The sequence below is a fragment of the Rutilus rutilus genome (genome assembly GCF_951802725.1).
Source record: "Rutilus rutilus genome assembly, chromosome: 6".
In the NCBI taxonomy this organism is placed as follows: Eukaryota; Metazoa; Chordata; class Actinopteri; order Cypriniformes; family Leuciscidae; genus Rutilus; species Rutilus rutilus.
In genome coordinates this window covers 16,528,281-16,546,889 of record NC_140214.1, presented here as the reverse complement: position 1 = coordinate 16,546,889, position 18,609 = coordinate 16,528,281, and the positions used below count along the sequence as shown (strand labels likewise).

The 18,609-nt window shown below is 36.5% G+C and overlaps 1 protein-coding gene across 1 annotated transcript in view; it reads right to left on the bottom strand.

The window, feature by feature from the left end:
- Positions 1-18,609, bottom strand: part of pappa2 (pappalysin 2) — a 55,737-nt gene that overhangs the window by 4,430 nt on the left and 32,698 nt on the right. Inside the window, exons 13-21 of the mRNA XM_084412619.1 lie at positions 17,096-17,231; positions 16,824-16,998; positions 15,914-16,076; positions 14,940-15,117; positions 11,419-11,632; positions 8,529-8,697; positions 8,299-8,431; positions 7,536-7,645; positions 5,901-5,972 (exon numbers count right to left, since the gene is read on the bottom strand). Of these exons, the coding sequence (XP_084268745.1) occupies positions 5,901-5,972; positions 7,536-7,645; positions 8,299-8,431; positions 8,529-8,697; positions 11,419-11,632; positions 14,940-15,117; positions 15,914-16,076; positions 16,824-16,998; positions 17,096-17,231 (1,350 nt within the window). The remainder of the gene's footprint in view (positions 1-5,900; positions 5,973-7,535; positions 7,646-8,298; positions 8,432-8,528; positions 8,698-11,418; positions 11,633-14,939; positions 15,118-15,913; positions 16,077-16,823; positions 16,999-17,095; positions 17,232-18,609) is intronic.

The following is an 18,609-nucleotide window of genomic DNA, read 5'->3' as shown; positions in this document are numbered from 1 at the left end:
GCTGCAGAGAAAGTACTGAGACTCTCTCCTGCCAATACATTCGCAGACATTGCTGTAAGCATGTAAGACATGCTGCTGCACATATATGAAATAACCCCCGTACAGCAGATCTATACAGGTGGAGCTGGGGAAGGTGGAGGGTTTCTGAAAGCGCGCTGCAGACTGCTAACAGCAACACTACCGGTATTTGAATGTTACTTGGCCGCTAATGCAACAGCAACCAAACAGCTGCGCTATGTAGATGACGATGCGATTGCAACCAAATGAGTTAAGGACCTATCAGCCCGTGCCATTTAGAGTTTTGTGCCAGAACTTGGTATTTATTATTACATTAACTACATGTAAGATGTGTAACAAGGACACTGTAAAATAAAGTGTTACCTAGTTTTATTTTAGGCATAAGGACCTGCGGTGCAATTTGTTAGGTGTTTTCCTCAATGTTTCAAGACTTAATAGTAAAGATACCATGACCCAACTGTAATCTGATGATGATGAATATATATATTTATCTCAGATAGCCTACTGCTCAGTGTAAGTTCAAGCTGTCTACTTTGAGGTATCTATCCTAAAATTCTTTTTCCTGGCCTCCTCTCAAAGAGGGTTTTTTTGGAGGCAACCCTGCTATGTTTTTGGGCAGTATCCAAAGCTTGATTTAGATTACAGAAATTTATTGAAAATGAAACCCTCTATGAGTCACTTAAAAAGATGTATTTTCAAAAAACACAATTAACCCCTAGCAACAGTTTCTGGAATGAGAGTTCGCAATCTGAGACACCGGAGAACAACGAAACAAAATCTTATCTGAAGCAAACGATAAAGGTGTATTTTCACCTTACATGAAATCCCTAAACATCCCACGGGAGCAAGGGATGACACACTCCACAGGTTGCCTGACTGACTGACCACATCTAATGCTAAGAGAAAGATAGAAGAAACAAAAACTCCATGGCAACAACATGTTTTCATGGACAACAATGTTTTGAGGCCCCATGTTAGTGCTGGCATCTCACTTTACTGAAGTATGCACCCCTTGATTGGCTCTCTCCAGAGTTCCCAAAAGACTGCTAATTATGTTCCCCTCCATTTCATTTCTAATGTAAACTTTTCCTTTTTGTTTTTAAATGCAAGCCGAAAAACAAATTTTAGGCAACACATCACAACAGTGAAAGGGTGAATGAAGTGGGGTTTTTTTTTTGTGTGTGTGTGTGTGTGTTGTCAAATTTTCTTATAAAATTAAGATGAAGAAACCCAGTGCATGCCCTGAGAGGAATCAGATGACCATTCTTTTAACCATATTTACAGCAAGGAATGTGAACAGTGGTTCTTCATAAACCTGTGGCATCATCTGTAAAGTTTCTCAAATGGAGCCACACAAAAAGTTGAAAATGTTGACTCTAATGCTGGTTTCATGTGAAAAAAGTTGTGCTTGACCGTAGTAGAGAGAGAGAGAGAGAGAGAGAGAGAGAGAGAGAGAGAGAGAGAGAGAGAGAGAGAGAGAGAGAGAGAGAGAGAGAGAGAGAGAAACAAAACAAAGATCCTAATAGACCACAGCTCAGAAGATCATTGATGAAATCAAACGCATACATAATACAAGGGACCCACATACAAGGGTCAAATCAAGACCAAGCAACTACACACAAACAGAGGGATTTCACAGACAGGACTTAGTTTAAGCCAGGATTAGGCATTAGTTCAATTAGAAAAGCTTTTATAAACGTTCATTAGAAAGAAATATTATTGGTGTGTGTCTTGAGACAAAACAATGGCACTGACATATTTTAAGATATGTCAGTGCAAGTTGCTTTCAGTTAAAACAGCTCAAATATGCATTTTAGTCTAAGGCTTAAAGGGATAGTGCACCCAAAAATGAAAATTCTGTCATCATTTACTCACCCTCAAGTTGTTCCAAACCTGTATGAATTTCTTTCTTCTGTTGAACACAAAAGAAGATAGTCTGATGAATGTCAGGAAACCAAGCAGTTGATGGACCCCATTGACTTCCATTGTATTTTTTTTTCCTACTATGGAAGTCAATGGGGACCAGAAACTGTTTAGTTACCAATCTTATTCAAAATATCTTCTTTTGCGTTTAACTGAGGAAAGAAATTCATACAGGTTTGGAACAACTTGAGGGTGAGTAAATGATGACAGAATTTTCATGTTTGGGCGAACTATCCCTTTAAGCCATGTCTGTGAAACCAGGGAAAAGAAAACTTTCTGTTAGCATTCTCATTCATCTCAGAAAAAAAGGAAAAAAAAAAGTTCTCCAGAACCATGACTTACAAGAGCAGACTAAATGTCTATGATTGGCCTTGTTGGTTCAAAATAAAATATTAATCATGACACATAAACTAAAGCATAACCTGAGCCGACCTCTTCACTTATCATCAGCCTAAAATGAGAAAGACCTTCTGGATGTGGTGCAGAGCAACTGGAACATGTGCCGTGGTATAATTTATATTGAGTCTCCAATATAAAAGCAACTGTTTTGCTTGGTAACAAATGAGGGCAAGAGGAGATGAGAGGGTCTGGCAGATATGAGGGGTATTTGAATATCATAAAACATCTAGATGTGTTCCAAAGTAGAATGAATAGATCATAAAACCTGTCAACTTTACTCTGAAACTATATTAAAAATGATAAACTCTGATGTCTGTGGAAAAAGAAAACCTTTGACATGCTGCTGCTGATAAAATTATATATATATATATATATATATATATATATATATATACATATATATAGATGAAAGACCTTCATTCTGTGCTGAATTGTGTGTTTGTGTGATCCACAAGTACATTGATTTGAAAGAGATTGGGACAAGGATGGGCGTTGTAGACCCAGTGCAGCTCATTCACAGTCATTAAACATTCATGCATTGCATCTTTCAGGTCCTTCTAATTTAAACTGTTAGGCATTTGTTTGTTATGTGCACGAAACTACTTCTGATTATAAAATAATATAAAAAAGAAATATTTATGGACTGATTGTACTTGTAAATCAAATGTTTGCTTGAAAAGTTGAAAAGAATTCCATGCCATTTGTTTGTATATTTCAGATGCAGGACTTATGTTCATTTGCAGGATCATTTTAGATTTTCTTTTCACTCACATTGAAACATTTAGTTTGATCATAACTAGGATTGAGAACCATAGAATCAGTACACAACAGTTCTTTCTGGTTCTCGAATCTGTTTGGCTGAGAGCCTTATTCAGCATTGCAATATTCACACACAGTTTCAGCGTTTGTATCACTCCCCTTGCAGTGACTGTCATGGCAGTCGGGTCGAGCAAATCCACCATATATATATTTTTAAATACTACTGATGTTGTGTCACGAAATGTAGTTTTAAGAGTTATTTAGACCTCAAATATGTTACTCATATAATCATTATGCCTATTTTACAATCCGTTCAGACGAGTAATGCTCATATATATATATATATATATATATATGTATATCACTAACATTTGAATGGCATACTGTTCTAAACACCGCCCCACCCTTTCACTTTCAAGACATGGGGCTAAAAATCCAGAGAGAATTACAGTAAACAGTCATCCATTATTTTCAAAATGCACGACTGTTAATTTCAACACTCTTTTCACTTCCAGGCTTCACATGACTCTGCTGCGTTACTTCTGTTGACTTTTAGCGAAGCCTGGTATGTTACTTTCGTCACATATCATTTGTGATTATTTTACAACTGGTTTAATGCATCCATCAGTTCCATGACATCCTTTAAATTCCCTCTGTCCAACTGACCTGCACACACACCGATAAGATCATTCATTTGCTTTGGCACTAAGATTGTCGACAAAGTCTGATGAGTTAGTGCTTGGGGTGAATTTAAACAGGATTCTGTGAATTGCGGGAAGGACTCTGGAGGAACAGAAACCGGAATAATATGTTTTATGATCATGTATATACCACATTTTACAGTGGCAATGAGATTTTCATTCGGTTTTATTTTTGCGATAAAAGGAGCACCGGTAGGAATCAATCTGTCAGCATGCTGTGGGAAGATGTGGCACGCAGTCCATCAACCATTGCGGTAAATGTTTCTCTTGGCCACGGGAAATGTTCAAGATGTCTCCATATTAGAGTGGATGGTGTCGGAAATCTCTGACAGCAAAATGCCTCATTGCTGATGTAAATGTAAACTCGGGAATGTGTAAACCAAGAAATACACAGACAAAATAAAAATAGAAAACAAAATGATTCTATTTCTTGACCCTTTGGACTAGGTTCATCACAAGCGACCTCAAGTATTGCTCTCTAGTTCTGAATTCCTGTGGGCGTAAATGGCTTCAGCCAAAGTCACTCATGAGACATATTGCAAACTACTAGCTTGACCTATTATGTTCCATTTTTGGTCAAACGACCCTGTTAATAGACGTATGGTTGTGACTACAGAGATAGCGAATAGCAAAACAGGTTCCCCCCGTGCATTGGACCTCCATGACACAATAATTGGAAACTAAACCTAAAATAATCAACACGTCATCATTCATCACTGATTATGGTGCTCGCTGCTCCTCCTGGACCACCTCAATGCTCTGCTGGTGGTTATCTGTCAGAGTGCTCTTTCCTCTCTAGATCTGACAGGGAACAGATGTGAACTCTGCTGTTTGTTTCTACATCTTCCATTGAACACCGACATACTGCTGGTGTACACTACAAATCAGTATTATAATACAATTCTTTCATCATTGTTTTTCACCCTAATATTATTTCAAACCCATATGCTGTCATTTTTAATCAGTGGTATTTCAATTTTCTTTGCCGCACAAAATATTCAGCACGGTTTTGTGTGCAGAACAAAATGTAAGATGTTTTCACTAAAAATCTTCCCCTTTTGTTGTAGCTTGCACATCAAATATGGCATTGGATGTCATTGGTTCTTCTCATTTATCTGTTTTTTAACCAAGTATCATTGGTCACATATAATATTACTATAATAGTCATTATATAGCAATAATTTGTATATATACTGGATATATCCTTGAAGGATCTGCACCTAGCGTCTTGGTGCCAGATACCACAGGACACATTTAGGACAAGATTCAATAACAGCATGCGCCAGCACAAACCCTATTTTGCCATTAAAAATGTACTGTCAGGATTTACTAAAGACACGCAGTGAAAATTGTGCGCTGAAAAGGCGTAGACACACTTACTTTTGTGGCTGACCTCATTGCATATGGATTTGTAGGAGTTTCCCTTTCAGTCGCAACATTAATGGGAGGAGAGTATTAATGAATCATGCAAGGTGATTTACTAAGGTTTGCGCTAGTCAATTAAAAAAATTGTAAAAACAATTTCATTAGAAAAAAAGTATTTAAAATGTATGTAAAAATCGTTTGTAACATTATTTCTTTACTGTCACTTTTGATCAATTTAATAAGTTCTTCCATTTTATGGTCTTTTGGAAAGAAATATGTTTGAATACATTTTTAAAATGTATCCAAGTCACACACTTCATTCATTTAAATGGTATACTTTACTAAACACCTCTTCACCCTTTCGCTTTAAAATAAATTGCTTGACCACTGGTAGAGCTAAAATAAAAAGAAAGTTTTTCCAAAACATTCCACTGTTAATTTCAAAACTATTTTAACTTCTATACTTCTATAATTGTCTAGACGACAATAGCATGAATACAGAAGACTTGAAACATAAACTGTTGCTATATGGAAAAGAGCGTGAACATCTGTTAAAACTCTCCTTTTGTGTTCTACTGAAAAAAAGCCTATGATATGAGGGTGACAGAAGCATTTAGAAAAATGTACATGTTGCATAAAATCGCATTAGCTCAAAGACTCGTTTGACTCTTTTGAGTGATACTGTTCTTGTACACCTCTGACAGGAAGACTTCACGTCATATAATTGTCACTCACCTCACAGGACTGAATACAGTGGATCTGTGCTGGATCCGGATGCCACTTCAACATGCCAGTACAGACAATACTCTTTAAAAGGAAGAGAAATAGCGGAGTAAGAGAAGGAAGGGCAAGGACAGAGTTAACTTACTGCATTGAACCAAAAATGTACTGATTTATTACTATTGATTGAGGTCTTGTAACGTGTTTTTTTTTAAAGAGGACATTTGAAAAGAGAGTTTCTATTTATTTCTATTTTATTTTGACTTTTCCAGAAATCTAATAATATCTAACTTAATTTTAAAAGACAAAAATCAGCCATGGTGCCTAAAAATAATATTGCAAATTACTATCTAATAACTATGACATACAAAAAGAGTTACTTTTTCCCTCCTGTCCTTTCAATTTGAACACATATTTCACTGATTTGACATTTTCTCAGAATTGGAAAGCTGACCTGTTTCTACAGCATAATTTCTGGAAAGAAACTTGCTTATCTCTTATTCATCTCCCTCCTACTGTGACCTTTCCTCCATCATTCTTACCCAATCTGCAATACTTTGGACAACATTCCTGGAAAGCAGGCTGTTCTTAGGAGTGCTGATGTATCTTTATAAACAATGAGAGTCTGACACCTTCAGAGGCGTCATGCTTGACGTGTGGCATTTTAAGCGTCTCTTATAAAAACATCACACTGTAATCATTACTCACACAAGCTGATATGACAGTGAGAGACAGAATCAACACTTTCGCAGAGAGATTTCAACGGTAAGGTGAGTTGAACCTGGTTTTGGAGCGAGAAACAAGGTAACCTAATCCATCTTATCACTCTGATGTGCCAATAGCACAATTCTAATTTTGTGTCCAAATTCAGTCTTGTAGCTCCTCTACCTCTTTCTTTTACCTCTTTTAGAGACAAATAATGTCCATGTCAAACACACCTCATGTCATGATGTGTGAAACAGGGAAAAAAAAAACACATTTCATGTTAATCTTAGAAAAGCACCGCAAGGGACATTTTTGAGGGTCAGCCTTGACTACATTTACAAGGCTAATTGCAAAAACTTTTTGTGTGGGGTTTGAATTAGTGGACAAGGATTAGGATCTATCTATCTATCTATCTATCTATCTATCTATCTATCTATCTATCTATCTATCTATCTATCTATCTATCTATCTATCTATCTATCTATCTATCTATCTATCTATCTATCTATCAGCTTACAAAAGTACAATAAAGACTATCTAAGATCTTTCAAACAATAGGGTAACACTTCACAATAATGTTCAATCCATTATTATAATAATGCATTATAATGCAAACTAACAATTAACATTTTTACAGCATTTATCAATCTAACTTCATGTTAAATATATAAATATTTATTTTCATAATACATTTATATTTAAAAATATTTCATTTCTATTTATGTATAAATATACTACTGTTAATTGCCAATTCATGTTAAGCTAATATAGATTGATACAAACATGTATTAGTGTATAGTTAGTATGCAGAAATTAAATTAAATTAAATTAATAAATTATAATTAGTAAATATGGTTTGGACTTTATAAAGATTGCATTAAGTCTTGACCTTGGAGTTTGGTTAAAGTACAAGAACAGTACAATAAACTGGCCCGTCCACCTCACCTGAACCTTGCTGGGAAGCATCCAATGCTCTACTGTATCAGCACTGGAGCCATTGCCTAACACCACAGGGTCACTCAAGGCCACAATGCATGTTAGGTTACAGACTGCACCTGTCATGACACAAAGCGAGCTTTGCTTTAACCATCATTTGCATCTGTTGAATTTATTCATGTGAGCACATGAATAGCCAAGCTCCAGACTAGTCATCCATAGTTGAACAGCTTGGCAGGTTGGCACTCAAATGTATTCTACTGCATGCAACTGTCTGTGGTCTAGCGGCTCGGGTATGTCTAGACTGCGTATTAGAAAGGATAAATGCAGTGGCCAAATATAACCAAATAAAACCAATATATTTCAAAATACAAAGCAGAAGAAGATGCATATTGTAATATATGTTCAGACAAATAACTGAGATTATTTAGAAATCTGATTTCTTAGAAAAAATGATCTAAGAATAATCTTAGTTTTGAGAAATGCTCCTGCTACCCATGAAGGGGCGAGTGGCTCTACGCTGCCTGAAATGAGCTCTCTGGGGGCTTCAGTAGTATGGGATGAAATGCACTTTTGTTCTCGCCTACTTGCATGTTTCCTATCTTCACCTGTGTGCTGTTCTCCTGCAGCTCAGGATTACTTTCCTATTTACACAGCCAGGAATAATCTTTTCTTATAAATCTGCTGACTAGTCATTTCCATAGTTTAAAAAGGTAACATTGATCTGATAACCAAATTGGCAAGTGAGCATATTTTCTTGCCAGATCCTTACCCACGTCAAAGCCCTCCTCACAGGTGTATTCCACCAGGTTAATGTCAACAGGAGCCTGGCATGATCCTTCTATCTTCTTACACATAGTGAAGTCCTCCGTCCATCTGCCATCTTTGAGGCATCGAATGCTGGACTACGGGGACAAAATGTTTCAAGTGTTTTACTACAGTGTTTCATGACTGTAGAGTTTAGGAATACATATAGAGTTGGCCTACAAAGTGCTACAATACCCTTTCTGTTGGATCGGGACACCGTAGGGTGCAGATGCTATCAAAGTCCAAATTGTTGGTGCAGGTGTACATGCCCTCAAACATCGGTGGAAGAGAAGGGCATGTGACAGGTGAACAGCTGCCCTCTTGCCACGTCCCACCCTCCAAACACTCCAACCTCAGAAACTTCCTGAGAAAAGCAAGTCATTGGCATGAAGGAGGGGTAAAACAGTCTCTCACACACACCTATACAGCATAATGGCAGTACAAAATTATTACTTTGGCTATGTTTCCAAGGCTTACACTTCTAGATTTATAAAGGTTTTTTGAAAGAAGTCTCTTTTTATTCCTGTGATGGCAGAGCTGAATTTCCAGCAGCCATTATTCCAGTCTTCAGTGTCACATGGTCTTTCACAAATCATTCTAGTATGCTGATTTGATGCTCAAGAAACATTTATTTTTGTTATCAATGTTGTAATATGTTGTATTTTCACTTTCGATCAATTTAATGCATGCTTGCACAATAAAAGAACAATTGTTGAATAATTAAAAAAATTATAATTTACATGCCACCTGTCTTCATCCTTAAGAAACCAGTCAGTGCATTTCTCAAAACAATGCGTACAAACAGCACCACACAATGGATAACCTGCAAAAGCCTGTAACTTGCTCAAAATCTTTAGTTAATTTCTCAAAAGTTAGTATTTATGTCAATGAACATATCAGTGCCATCATAATGACAAGTCCTTTTGTCGTTTTTCACAAACAAGATAGTCATGTAGTCAATATAAGCAGTTTACTCTGTCAGTATTTTCAAATGTAAACTATAGCTAAGATTTTGATGACAGTGGTTGAAAACGGATAAGACTGCATTTTATCTGTATGACATACAGTATATACATTTAAACAGTACAAATTTACGCATTACTCTGTGTGGGATATTAATTGCAAGAAACTGGGCAGGATTCACAGTTGCGCTTTTACTGTTGGTCTGTCAACAAATTAAAGTACAATGTCATTGCTATTTAAAGAAAGAGACAAGACTATACACACACACACACACACACGTACATATATACAGTATATGTGTGTGTATAGTCTTGTCTAGTTTGTTTGTATTATTATGTCTCTATAAAGGATGTTTACTGTATAATGTAAAATGCAAGTGGACTACTGTAATGTAGCGTAACAGTAAGTATACAGTGTTACAGTATAGTGAAGATTGTCTGATTACATACCTGTTCTACAAACGCTTGATTCTGAGTAATGATTCTCCCAACATTCGGCTGCACCTTTGACCCGCTGCAGGTCATGTTTGAGAACATGGTCCACAATAGTAACCCCTTATTTCATCAGAAACGTGTCTACAATCTGGGCATCTTCTACCTCTTCCACTGTTTTGCCTCCATACCCTTCCATCATGCATCCTTACTTTCTGGCTGTTGACCCTGTTTGTTTCCTTGTTGTTCTTCCACTGTCAGAATTTGTAACACTGTGTTGTACTCTATATTTGCTTGCCAAATGAAGCTTTATGAGATGCACCTCTGAGCTATTTTAGAGAACTGGTTGATCATTGGTTGATCTAGTCCTTTACTTTTCCCTTACAATTTTTTGCACAATTCCACAAGTCATCTATTCAGGACACATTTACAAAATAAAAAAAAAGTAGAAGTGTATAGAAATGTATAAAAAAAGTATAGTTTATGACAACTACTTCAACCATTCTGCATTTAATGAGTTATGCAAGAAACTAATGCCTAGATGTTTTGAGGGGTAAGACTATTCATCAGAGAACCAGTATAATATATGTTGATCAACATGACATAAGCAATTCATATTGTAGGAAACAGCAGACAATTGTACATATTCAATTGCATGAATGTACAAAAGCATTTGCAATTTGTTCAAAAGAAATTGATCTGCACAAGTGATTAGATGATGTGAAGGTTGAATAAGTAGTTTTGATCATTTCAGTTGTGATCCGAGAAATGCACCAAAGCGAATGAGAAAAACTTTAATCGTTTTCAGTACTTAATACTGAATCATACTTTTGTTGTTTACAAAAAGCTTTAATTTTGTGAATACACCTTCGATGCCTCAAAATGCTCTATAGATAGGTTACTCACTAGTGTTTTGAGACAGCCAATAAAACCGTTACAGTAAGCACACTGTGAAATTAAAATTGTAGGATCTCGATCTGCTTCTGGTGTGAATTTTCGCACAACACGAATTCAGCAATTACTATGTTTCTTGAATGACATTCCCCTCCAGCCACAGGGGATTTATTCACATCTAACCCATGTGACAAACCATCTGGTACGACTAAATAGCCAATAAATCCTGAAGAAATAAATTGGGGTGTAGTGTTCATTGAGAAAGATCATACGGAAGCACAGGCTAAAACTACCTTGATAATAGCATAACACCTCTCTTTAGACTGTCATAAACCATTTTCTGAACCTTCATAATGAAATGCCTTTTAGAGCAAACATGCCAATGGTCTTAATAAACAGGATCATTTAAATGGCTTTATGAGACACGTTGGCTATCGCTTCTGGTATTAATGTCCAATTAAAAGCAGTTAAAAGACACAGAGGTATTTTACCAGCCATTTTAATAACTCATAAAGACGAGGCAGGTGCAAACGCTAGTCCCCTCAGATGTGCTAAAATATGCTATATGCTATAGCTTGATTGGATGGAATACCAAAACAACACGCCATCAGACCATTCATCAAAGTACACTGCTGACTCCATCGCTGAAAGATATTTGGAAACACATGTAGTGAGATTTTGATCTTATTAGAACCATGTGAGCACCCTAGACGCTGGAAACAGATATTTTCCCTTCAAAATTTGTCAACACAGTAAAGATCTAAAGATCAGATCAAAATGTATAGGTTGCAACTCACTTTCTTGGCTTTTTGTTGAGAGTGCCAGTGATGTAATAGCCCGGGTTGCATTTGTAGCGGCACACAGTGCCCACATCATGCCTGCCTCCACGACACTGAGGAACTAGTAGCGTGGCATTGGGTATGGAAGGTGGATCCGGGCACTCAATCTTGCAGTAAGCCTCTGGGTATGACCACAGTCCATCCTCAAGACAAACCAATGTGTCACTTTCTCCTGAAAAAAAGATTCTGATGAGAAAACTGCATTCAAATGGAACAATCACTGTCTTCTCTAAGACCATCAGTAGCTAATTGGCCGAGCTCTCTTCGAAAGTAGGAGAGAGTCAGTTCCATTATTTCTGGGAGTACACAGCTTAATCAATTTTTTTTTATGATATATTTTATATATAATTCATATTTTTTATTAAAATTATTTATTTATTTGTGTGTTTTTTAGTATGTTTCTGCATTATGTTACACCACATAGATTTTGTGGGTCGCACCTATGACTTTCAATTAGTGGACAACAGTTTTGTTAAAATATTTTTTTAAAGATTATGCTAAATAATTTTTCTCTTTTTTATCATTGTTTTATTGACTTTTTTTAATTTTATTTTTTATACTTTATTCTTTATATGAGGACAGTTGTACCACTCTGACATTTTTCACTTTATGCACACAGACAAAAAATATTTTTTAACACATATATTAAAGCATGTTTATCATAGAAGAGGTGTATTAAAATGATTTTATGAATAAAAAGCATTATAATGCATAATAAATGAATAAATAGGACAAAAAAATTTAGCTTCACAATGACTTTCATTGAGCTTGGAAATATACCTTTGTGTAGGTCTAAATGTTTTCCAGTTACATGAAAAGTCATATATTTAAAAAGCATTATGTTTCTATTAACTCAGAAGACTAAATTTAAACAAAAATGCGTTATGTACACATGGTCCATTGGCACCTAAGGCCCATGTGATATAGGACTCTCTTATTGTACTATTATAGTAACATATCTAATTCTATTTTAAAGTTAAAGTTCTAAAGCAATTTTATTGGTCAATAAAATATAATGATACCATTGCAAAGCTTTTAAGGTGTCTACCTACTTTGTAGCCATGATTAAATTTAGCAATAGACCAAAAATGGCTGCAAACTGCGTTTTTCCAACATGAAAAGTTCCAGCTTGCGCTACTCTCACTAAGTGCATAAATCACTGCATTACTGTTGTGTGCTCCAATTAATGTCAAGTCATGAAGAGATTTTAAACGACTCCCAAAGGAGAAATACAGCCCATCACTGTAGCACACTACACTACAAGAACCTTGCCATCAAGACCAATAAGCATAGCTACTCAGTGATGCAATGTTCTGGACCTTCCAGTGAAGCCACTGTCCACAGACTGCACCACTCTCTGCCAAAGAAATAATTTGGACCGATTCATCAAAGGCCTGCATTTAAAACAAATAGTGAAAGTGTGAGGACCTCGACCCCTGAGCCACCTTGCCCTAGCAAGGCTCCTGCTACCCATGAAGGGGCGAGAGGGCCAGGTGCCACCCTGCTCTACGCTGCCTGAAATGAGCTCTCTGGGGGTCAGTAGTATGGGATGAAATGCACCCTTATTCTCGCCTACTTGCATGTTTCCTATCTCCACCTGTGTGCTGTTCTCCTGCAGCTCAGGATTACTTTCCTATTTACACAGCCAGGAAAGAGGGCTGGAACCACAGCCAGACCAATGCAAAGTTCCTGAATGAGTGCAAGAGCAACACTGACACACAAATGAGTATACTGTATGCATATATAAGCACACACAAACAACAACAAAAAATAAAAATATTTAGCTCTTTAGTGTTAAAAAAAAAAGAAGTTAACAAATCTAGGAAACATGACTGATTGGGGTTTTCTTAACACATGCACTTCTTTGACTATCATTGTGGCTTCTCATGATCTGTATCATGCACAGCTTTAAATCACTATTTGCTTCTAAATGAGAGAACATCATGCAGCATAAAGATGTTTAATTTTTGTTTACTATATACATAAATACCATTTTACACATTAACCATAATAGCTGTGACAATCAACAAACACATCAATAATGTAAAAAAAAAAAAGGTCTGAATACCACATCATGCCAAAAAAGAGATGCAATCAACGACAGTATAAAATGAAGAGAGCAAACATTAACACTTTACAATAAAGTGTTATTGTGTCATTAACACTTTGTAACACTTTACAATAAAGTTTCGGTTTTTTTAACATTAGTCAATGTATTAACTAACATGAACTAACAATGAGCAATACATTTGTTATATTTATTAATCTTTGTTAACGTTAGTTAATAAAAATACAGCTGTTCATTGTTTGTTTGTTAGTTCACAGTGCATTAACTAATGTTAAAAAATACAACTTTTGATTTTAATAATGCATTAGTAAATGTTGAAATTAACATTAAAAAGATTAATAAATGCTGTAGAAGTACAGTTCATTATTAGTTCATGTTAACCAATGTAGTTAACTAATGTTAACTAATATCATATAATATATCACATCATGCCCGACTAGCTTAACAGAGTTGCCTGGAAAACACTTTCATATTGAGCCATGTAACCATGTAATTTATACATGCAGCAATGCATGCTGGGAATATGAAAGTAACACTGTAAGTAGCAACAACGCTTAATATGAGTTTTCCAGACAACTCTGTTAGTTTAGCTGGGCAGGATAGGATAGGATAGGACAGGACAGGACAGGAAAGGATAGGACAGGACAGGACAGGACAGGACAGGACAGGACAGGACAGGACAGGACAGGACAGGATAGGGCAGGACAGGATAGGACAGGACAGGACAAGATAGGGCAGGGCAGGACAGGATAGGGCAGGACACGAAAGGACAGGATAGGGCAGGACAGGATAGGACAGGACAGGACAGGACAGGACAGGACAGGATAGGACAGGACAGGACAGGACAGGACAGGACAGGACAGGATAGGATAGGATAGGATAGGACAGGACAGGACAGGACAGGATAGGATAGGATAGGATAGGATAGGATAGGATAGGATAGGATAGGATAGGATAGGATAGGATAGGATAGGATAGGATAGGATAGGATAGATAGGATAGGATAGGATAGGATAGGATAGGATAGGATAGGATAGGATAGGGCAGGATAGGGCAGGACAGGATAGGACAGGATAGGATAGGATAGGATAGGATAGGATAGGATAGGATAGGATAGGATCGGATAGGATAAAATATGATATGATATGACTTGCTGGCCTAATTACCAGTTGTGAGTAAAAGGACCTTAGGAATGCTCATAAGCACAATTAATAGTTGGATTTGTTTCCAGTGTACAAGAAACACACAAGAAAGGTTCATGTCATCCGCAAATCTACTGTTATTGACTTACAGTCTTATTATTTTAGAAAGAAAGGAAGCCCAAGGTATCTCAGAAACAGACACATGCACTGAATGTAAGTGGGTCCAAAAACCCTCAGGTCTCACACTGTAGCCTAGTTCCCATCCTCACCTTGCAGGATCGCCGGGGCGTTACAGGAAAAGCTGCACTGCTTGCCGAATGTGGTGCCCCAGGGACATGAGAAGGAGGCAAAGTAGACATGTGACTGAGGGGGTGGGCCGCAGTCCACTGGCTGACAGCCCACTACACGGTCCCAAACTCCATGCACACATATCAGCTCCGCTTCCGTCTGAAGACAGGACGAAACAGACAGAAACACAACCACTTTACAAGTCGTCGTTTATGACAGGTTCATTAGACAACATGACACAGCATCTTAGATAATTTGATGAGAAATGTTGAGTTCACAGACTTTGGAATCTCTGCAATGTGAGCACAATTCGAGACAATGACAATGTGAACATGATTTTAAGACGTTTATGTTCTCCACAGCTACGGGAATATTCTTGAAATCTATATAATCTGAATAAACTGAAAGCCGTGCATTCCTGCTCTCCACAATAATTTAATCACCTTAACAGGAACATGATGATTTGGAAAATGTAGGTCACAAGACTTACGAAAGTAGGCCACGACCTTCCTTTTAATGTTTGCAAACTGTTTCTTAATCCAAAAAAGTCAAGCTATTGAATAAACACTGTCTATATCTAATATCACCCCGAATTATCTTTGTTTGGACATGCACAGATATAAATGAGCCTCCAGTTATGGTGGACTTTCTGAATAAGGTGTTTACATCACCCGATTAAGCCAATATTCCTAGAAATCTGAATAAGACAGCTGGCATTTGGCTGCATAAATCAAAATTTTGAAAAACTGGAAAATGACCAATCCAATTAATATCAGAATATTCTTGTGCATGTCAACAGTCATTGTTGAGATCTCTTCTCTGCAGAAAACATCTCAATTTGTTCTCATTTAATCTTACTGCTGTTTAGCAGAAACTAGACATCAAAGAGACCTCATTTGTTGAGAGAGAGAGAGAGAGAGAGAGAGAGATAGGCAGTTAAAATTCTTGTACACACTTGATAAGAAGGAAGGCCCTGGCCATGGAGAACAGTGAGCGTATAGCCACGATGACAAGAAACAGAGCAGTGTTTAGAGTCTAATACTGGAGTACAGCGGATTGAAGCGTGTTCGACGCTCAGAGGGCTGCATGACTCCGTACTGCACAGCCTACGCACACATCTGAGTGAGAAAAACACATATTAAACTTGATTATTATTGGCAGACATAGACACAAATCATTTCCATTGTCAAACATGAAGGAATTTTTCTATTTTTACTTGTGTATGATGTATTTGTCTATATGTCTCTGTGATGTATTATATCTTCTACTTTGTACCCTACCATTCAAACGTTTGGGACGAGTACGATTTTTTTATTATTTTTTTTTAATAAAGTAATACTTTTATTAAGCAATGATGCATTACACTGATCAAAAGTGACAGTAAAAACATTTATAATGTTACAAAAGATTTCCATTTCAAATAAATGCTGTTCTTTTTAACTTTCTATTCATAAGATAATCTTTAAAAAAAAATTATCCTAGTTTCAACAAAAGATATGGAGCAGAACATTGACAATAATAAGAAATGCTACTTGAGCACAAAATAAATAAATAAATCATGATTTCTAAAGGATCTTGTGACTACTTGAGTAATGGCTGCTGAAAATTTAGCTTAGCTATCACAAGAATTAATAACATGTAAAACTAAATATTAAAATAGAAAACAGCTATTTAAAATTATATTAGTATTTCACAATATTTTTGATATTATACCTGCAACTTTGGTAAAGATAAGAGACTTCTTTCAAAAACATGACAAAAAATCTTGCCGACCCCAAACATTTAAACAGTAGTGAATATATCGTGTAAACGTGCAAGTATGTATTTGTGCTTGTAAGTCGTGGGAGATCCCACCCTCAGCGCACCCAGTCAGGGCAAAGGCGCTGAAGTGACAAGATGTACGCAATGCAACCGCCAACACCGCCACTTGAGAGGAGGAGAAGTTCAGCTGCACTGCTGAAGTCTGGTAGAACGGCACACTCAGGTTATGAGTCACATTCACCACTAGGGGGTTACGCTGACATGACAGCTCGTATGAACCTGTGGACAAGCACAGACAACATGTAAAAGTCACACAAATACTATAATGCAAAGATTTGAACTTTCCCAGACAAATTATAGATATTATACGTGTTACCAAGCATGTGTTTTTTTCCGGTGGTGTCACACAGTTCAATGGTCACTGTGTTCCTGCAATTTTCCCCATGCCAACTACCATCATAGGCGAGGTAGATAATAACAGAGGCTGCTACACCCGGTCGCTCAAATCCTACCTGCAAAAACAATGTATCAGTTTCAGTAATGCTTATATATTCAGTGGATATATGCCTCCTTGGCTAACATCATTTATTAACAGTGTGAGTGGGCATGGATGGCACATAGAAATATTAAAATAAAATTTAGAATAATTCTGAACATGCACTACCATTTCAAAGTTTGGGTTGGTAAGATTTTTTTATGTTTTGGAAAGAAGTCTCTTATGGTTACTAAGCCTGCATTTATTTGATCAAAATACAGTAAAAACAGTAATATTGTGAAATATTATTACAATTTAAAACTGTTTTCTGTTTTACTATATTTTAAATTGTAATTTATTCTTATGATGGTAAAGCTGAATTTCAATGTCACATGGTCCTTCAGAAATCATTCTAATATGCTGATTGTGGTGCTCACATTTTTTTTTTCTTATTATCAGAGTTTAAAACAGTTGTGCTGCTTAAAGTCTGCATGAAACAGAGTTGTGATTGTCTTTTCTTCCCTATTGTGATGTATATCTGAGTGAACAGGATAAAATGTAGGGCTGGGCATTGGGAATTGATTGGATCATTTGATTGTTGTTGCTTGATATTGCTGCCTTCTAATGCGAGTGACAGGTTGTCCCACCCATGTGTCAAGAGAAGAGATGTTGCTGCAAGGAGGAGGGGACGTTATTTTGATTAAAGATTACGAGGGCACATGAATTAAAAGTTATATATACTGTATAAGTGCATGGATAAATCATTTATAATAAACAGTGCAATACTCCATCAAAAATAAGAATGGTCCATTTTCATTTCATGGGGACTTTAATGATTTTGTCGAAACCCTTGTACTTTTTTTAGGATTCTTTGATAAATAGAAAGAAAAGCATTTATTTGTAATAGAAATCTGTTGTAACATTATAAAAGTCTTTACTGGCACTTTTAATCATTTTAACACAAAAACCGCCAGCGGGTAAAATCTACCCATGCACACTAAACTGTTTTGATATGGTTAAAAAAACATATTATGTCACTCTATTATGCCACTGTCTTCACAAAGTAATTTCTAGAGTCATGAAATTATTATTTCTAGTCATCAACTATGTTTTTGTCCTGTTGTTTTATGTTCAAGGTTATCTTAAGCTGGCTACATTAATAACTGAATATAGGCTAAACCAACCTGCAATGACGACAAGAATTAGAAGGAAATAAATACATATTTGGGTGGTGTAAAATTATCCATTGTGACTAAAACTGATTACCGCTATCTTAGAGGGTGAAAGGTGTTGCCTAGTAACATAGAATGTCAAAATAAAAGCGGCGCGAAAATGACAACGCAAAAATAAAGGCATTGTATAGGTAAATTTGACCTGCTGGCACTTATAGGTATAAATGCCCCGTTTAATCTGGT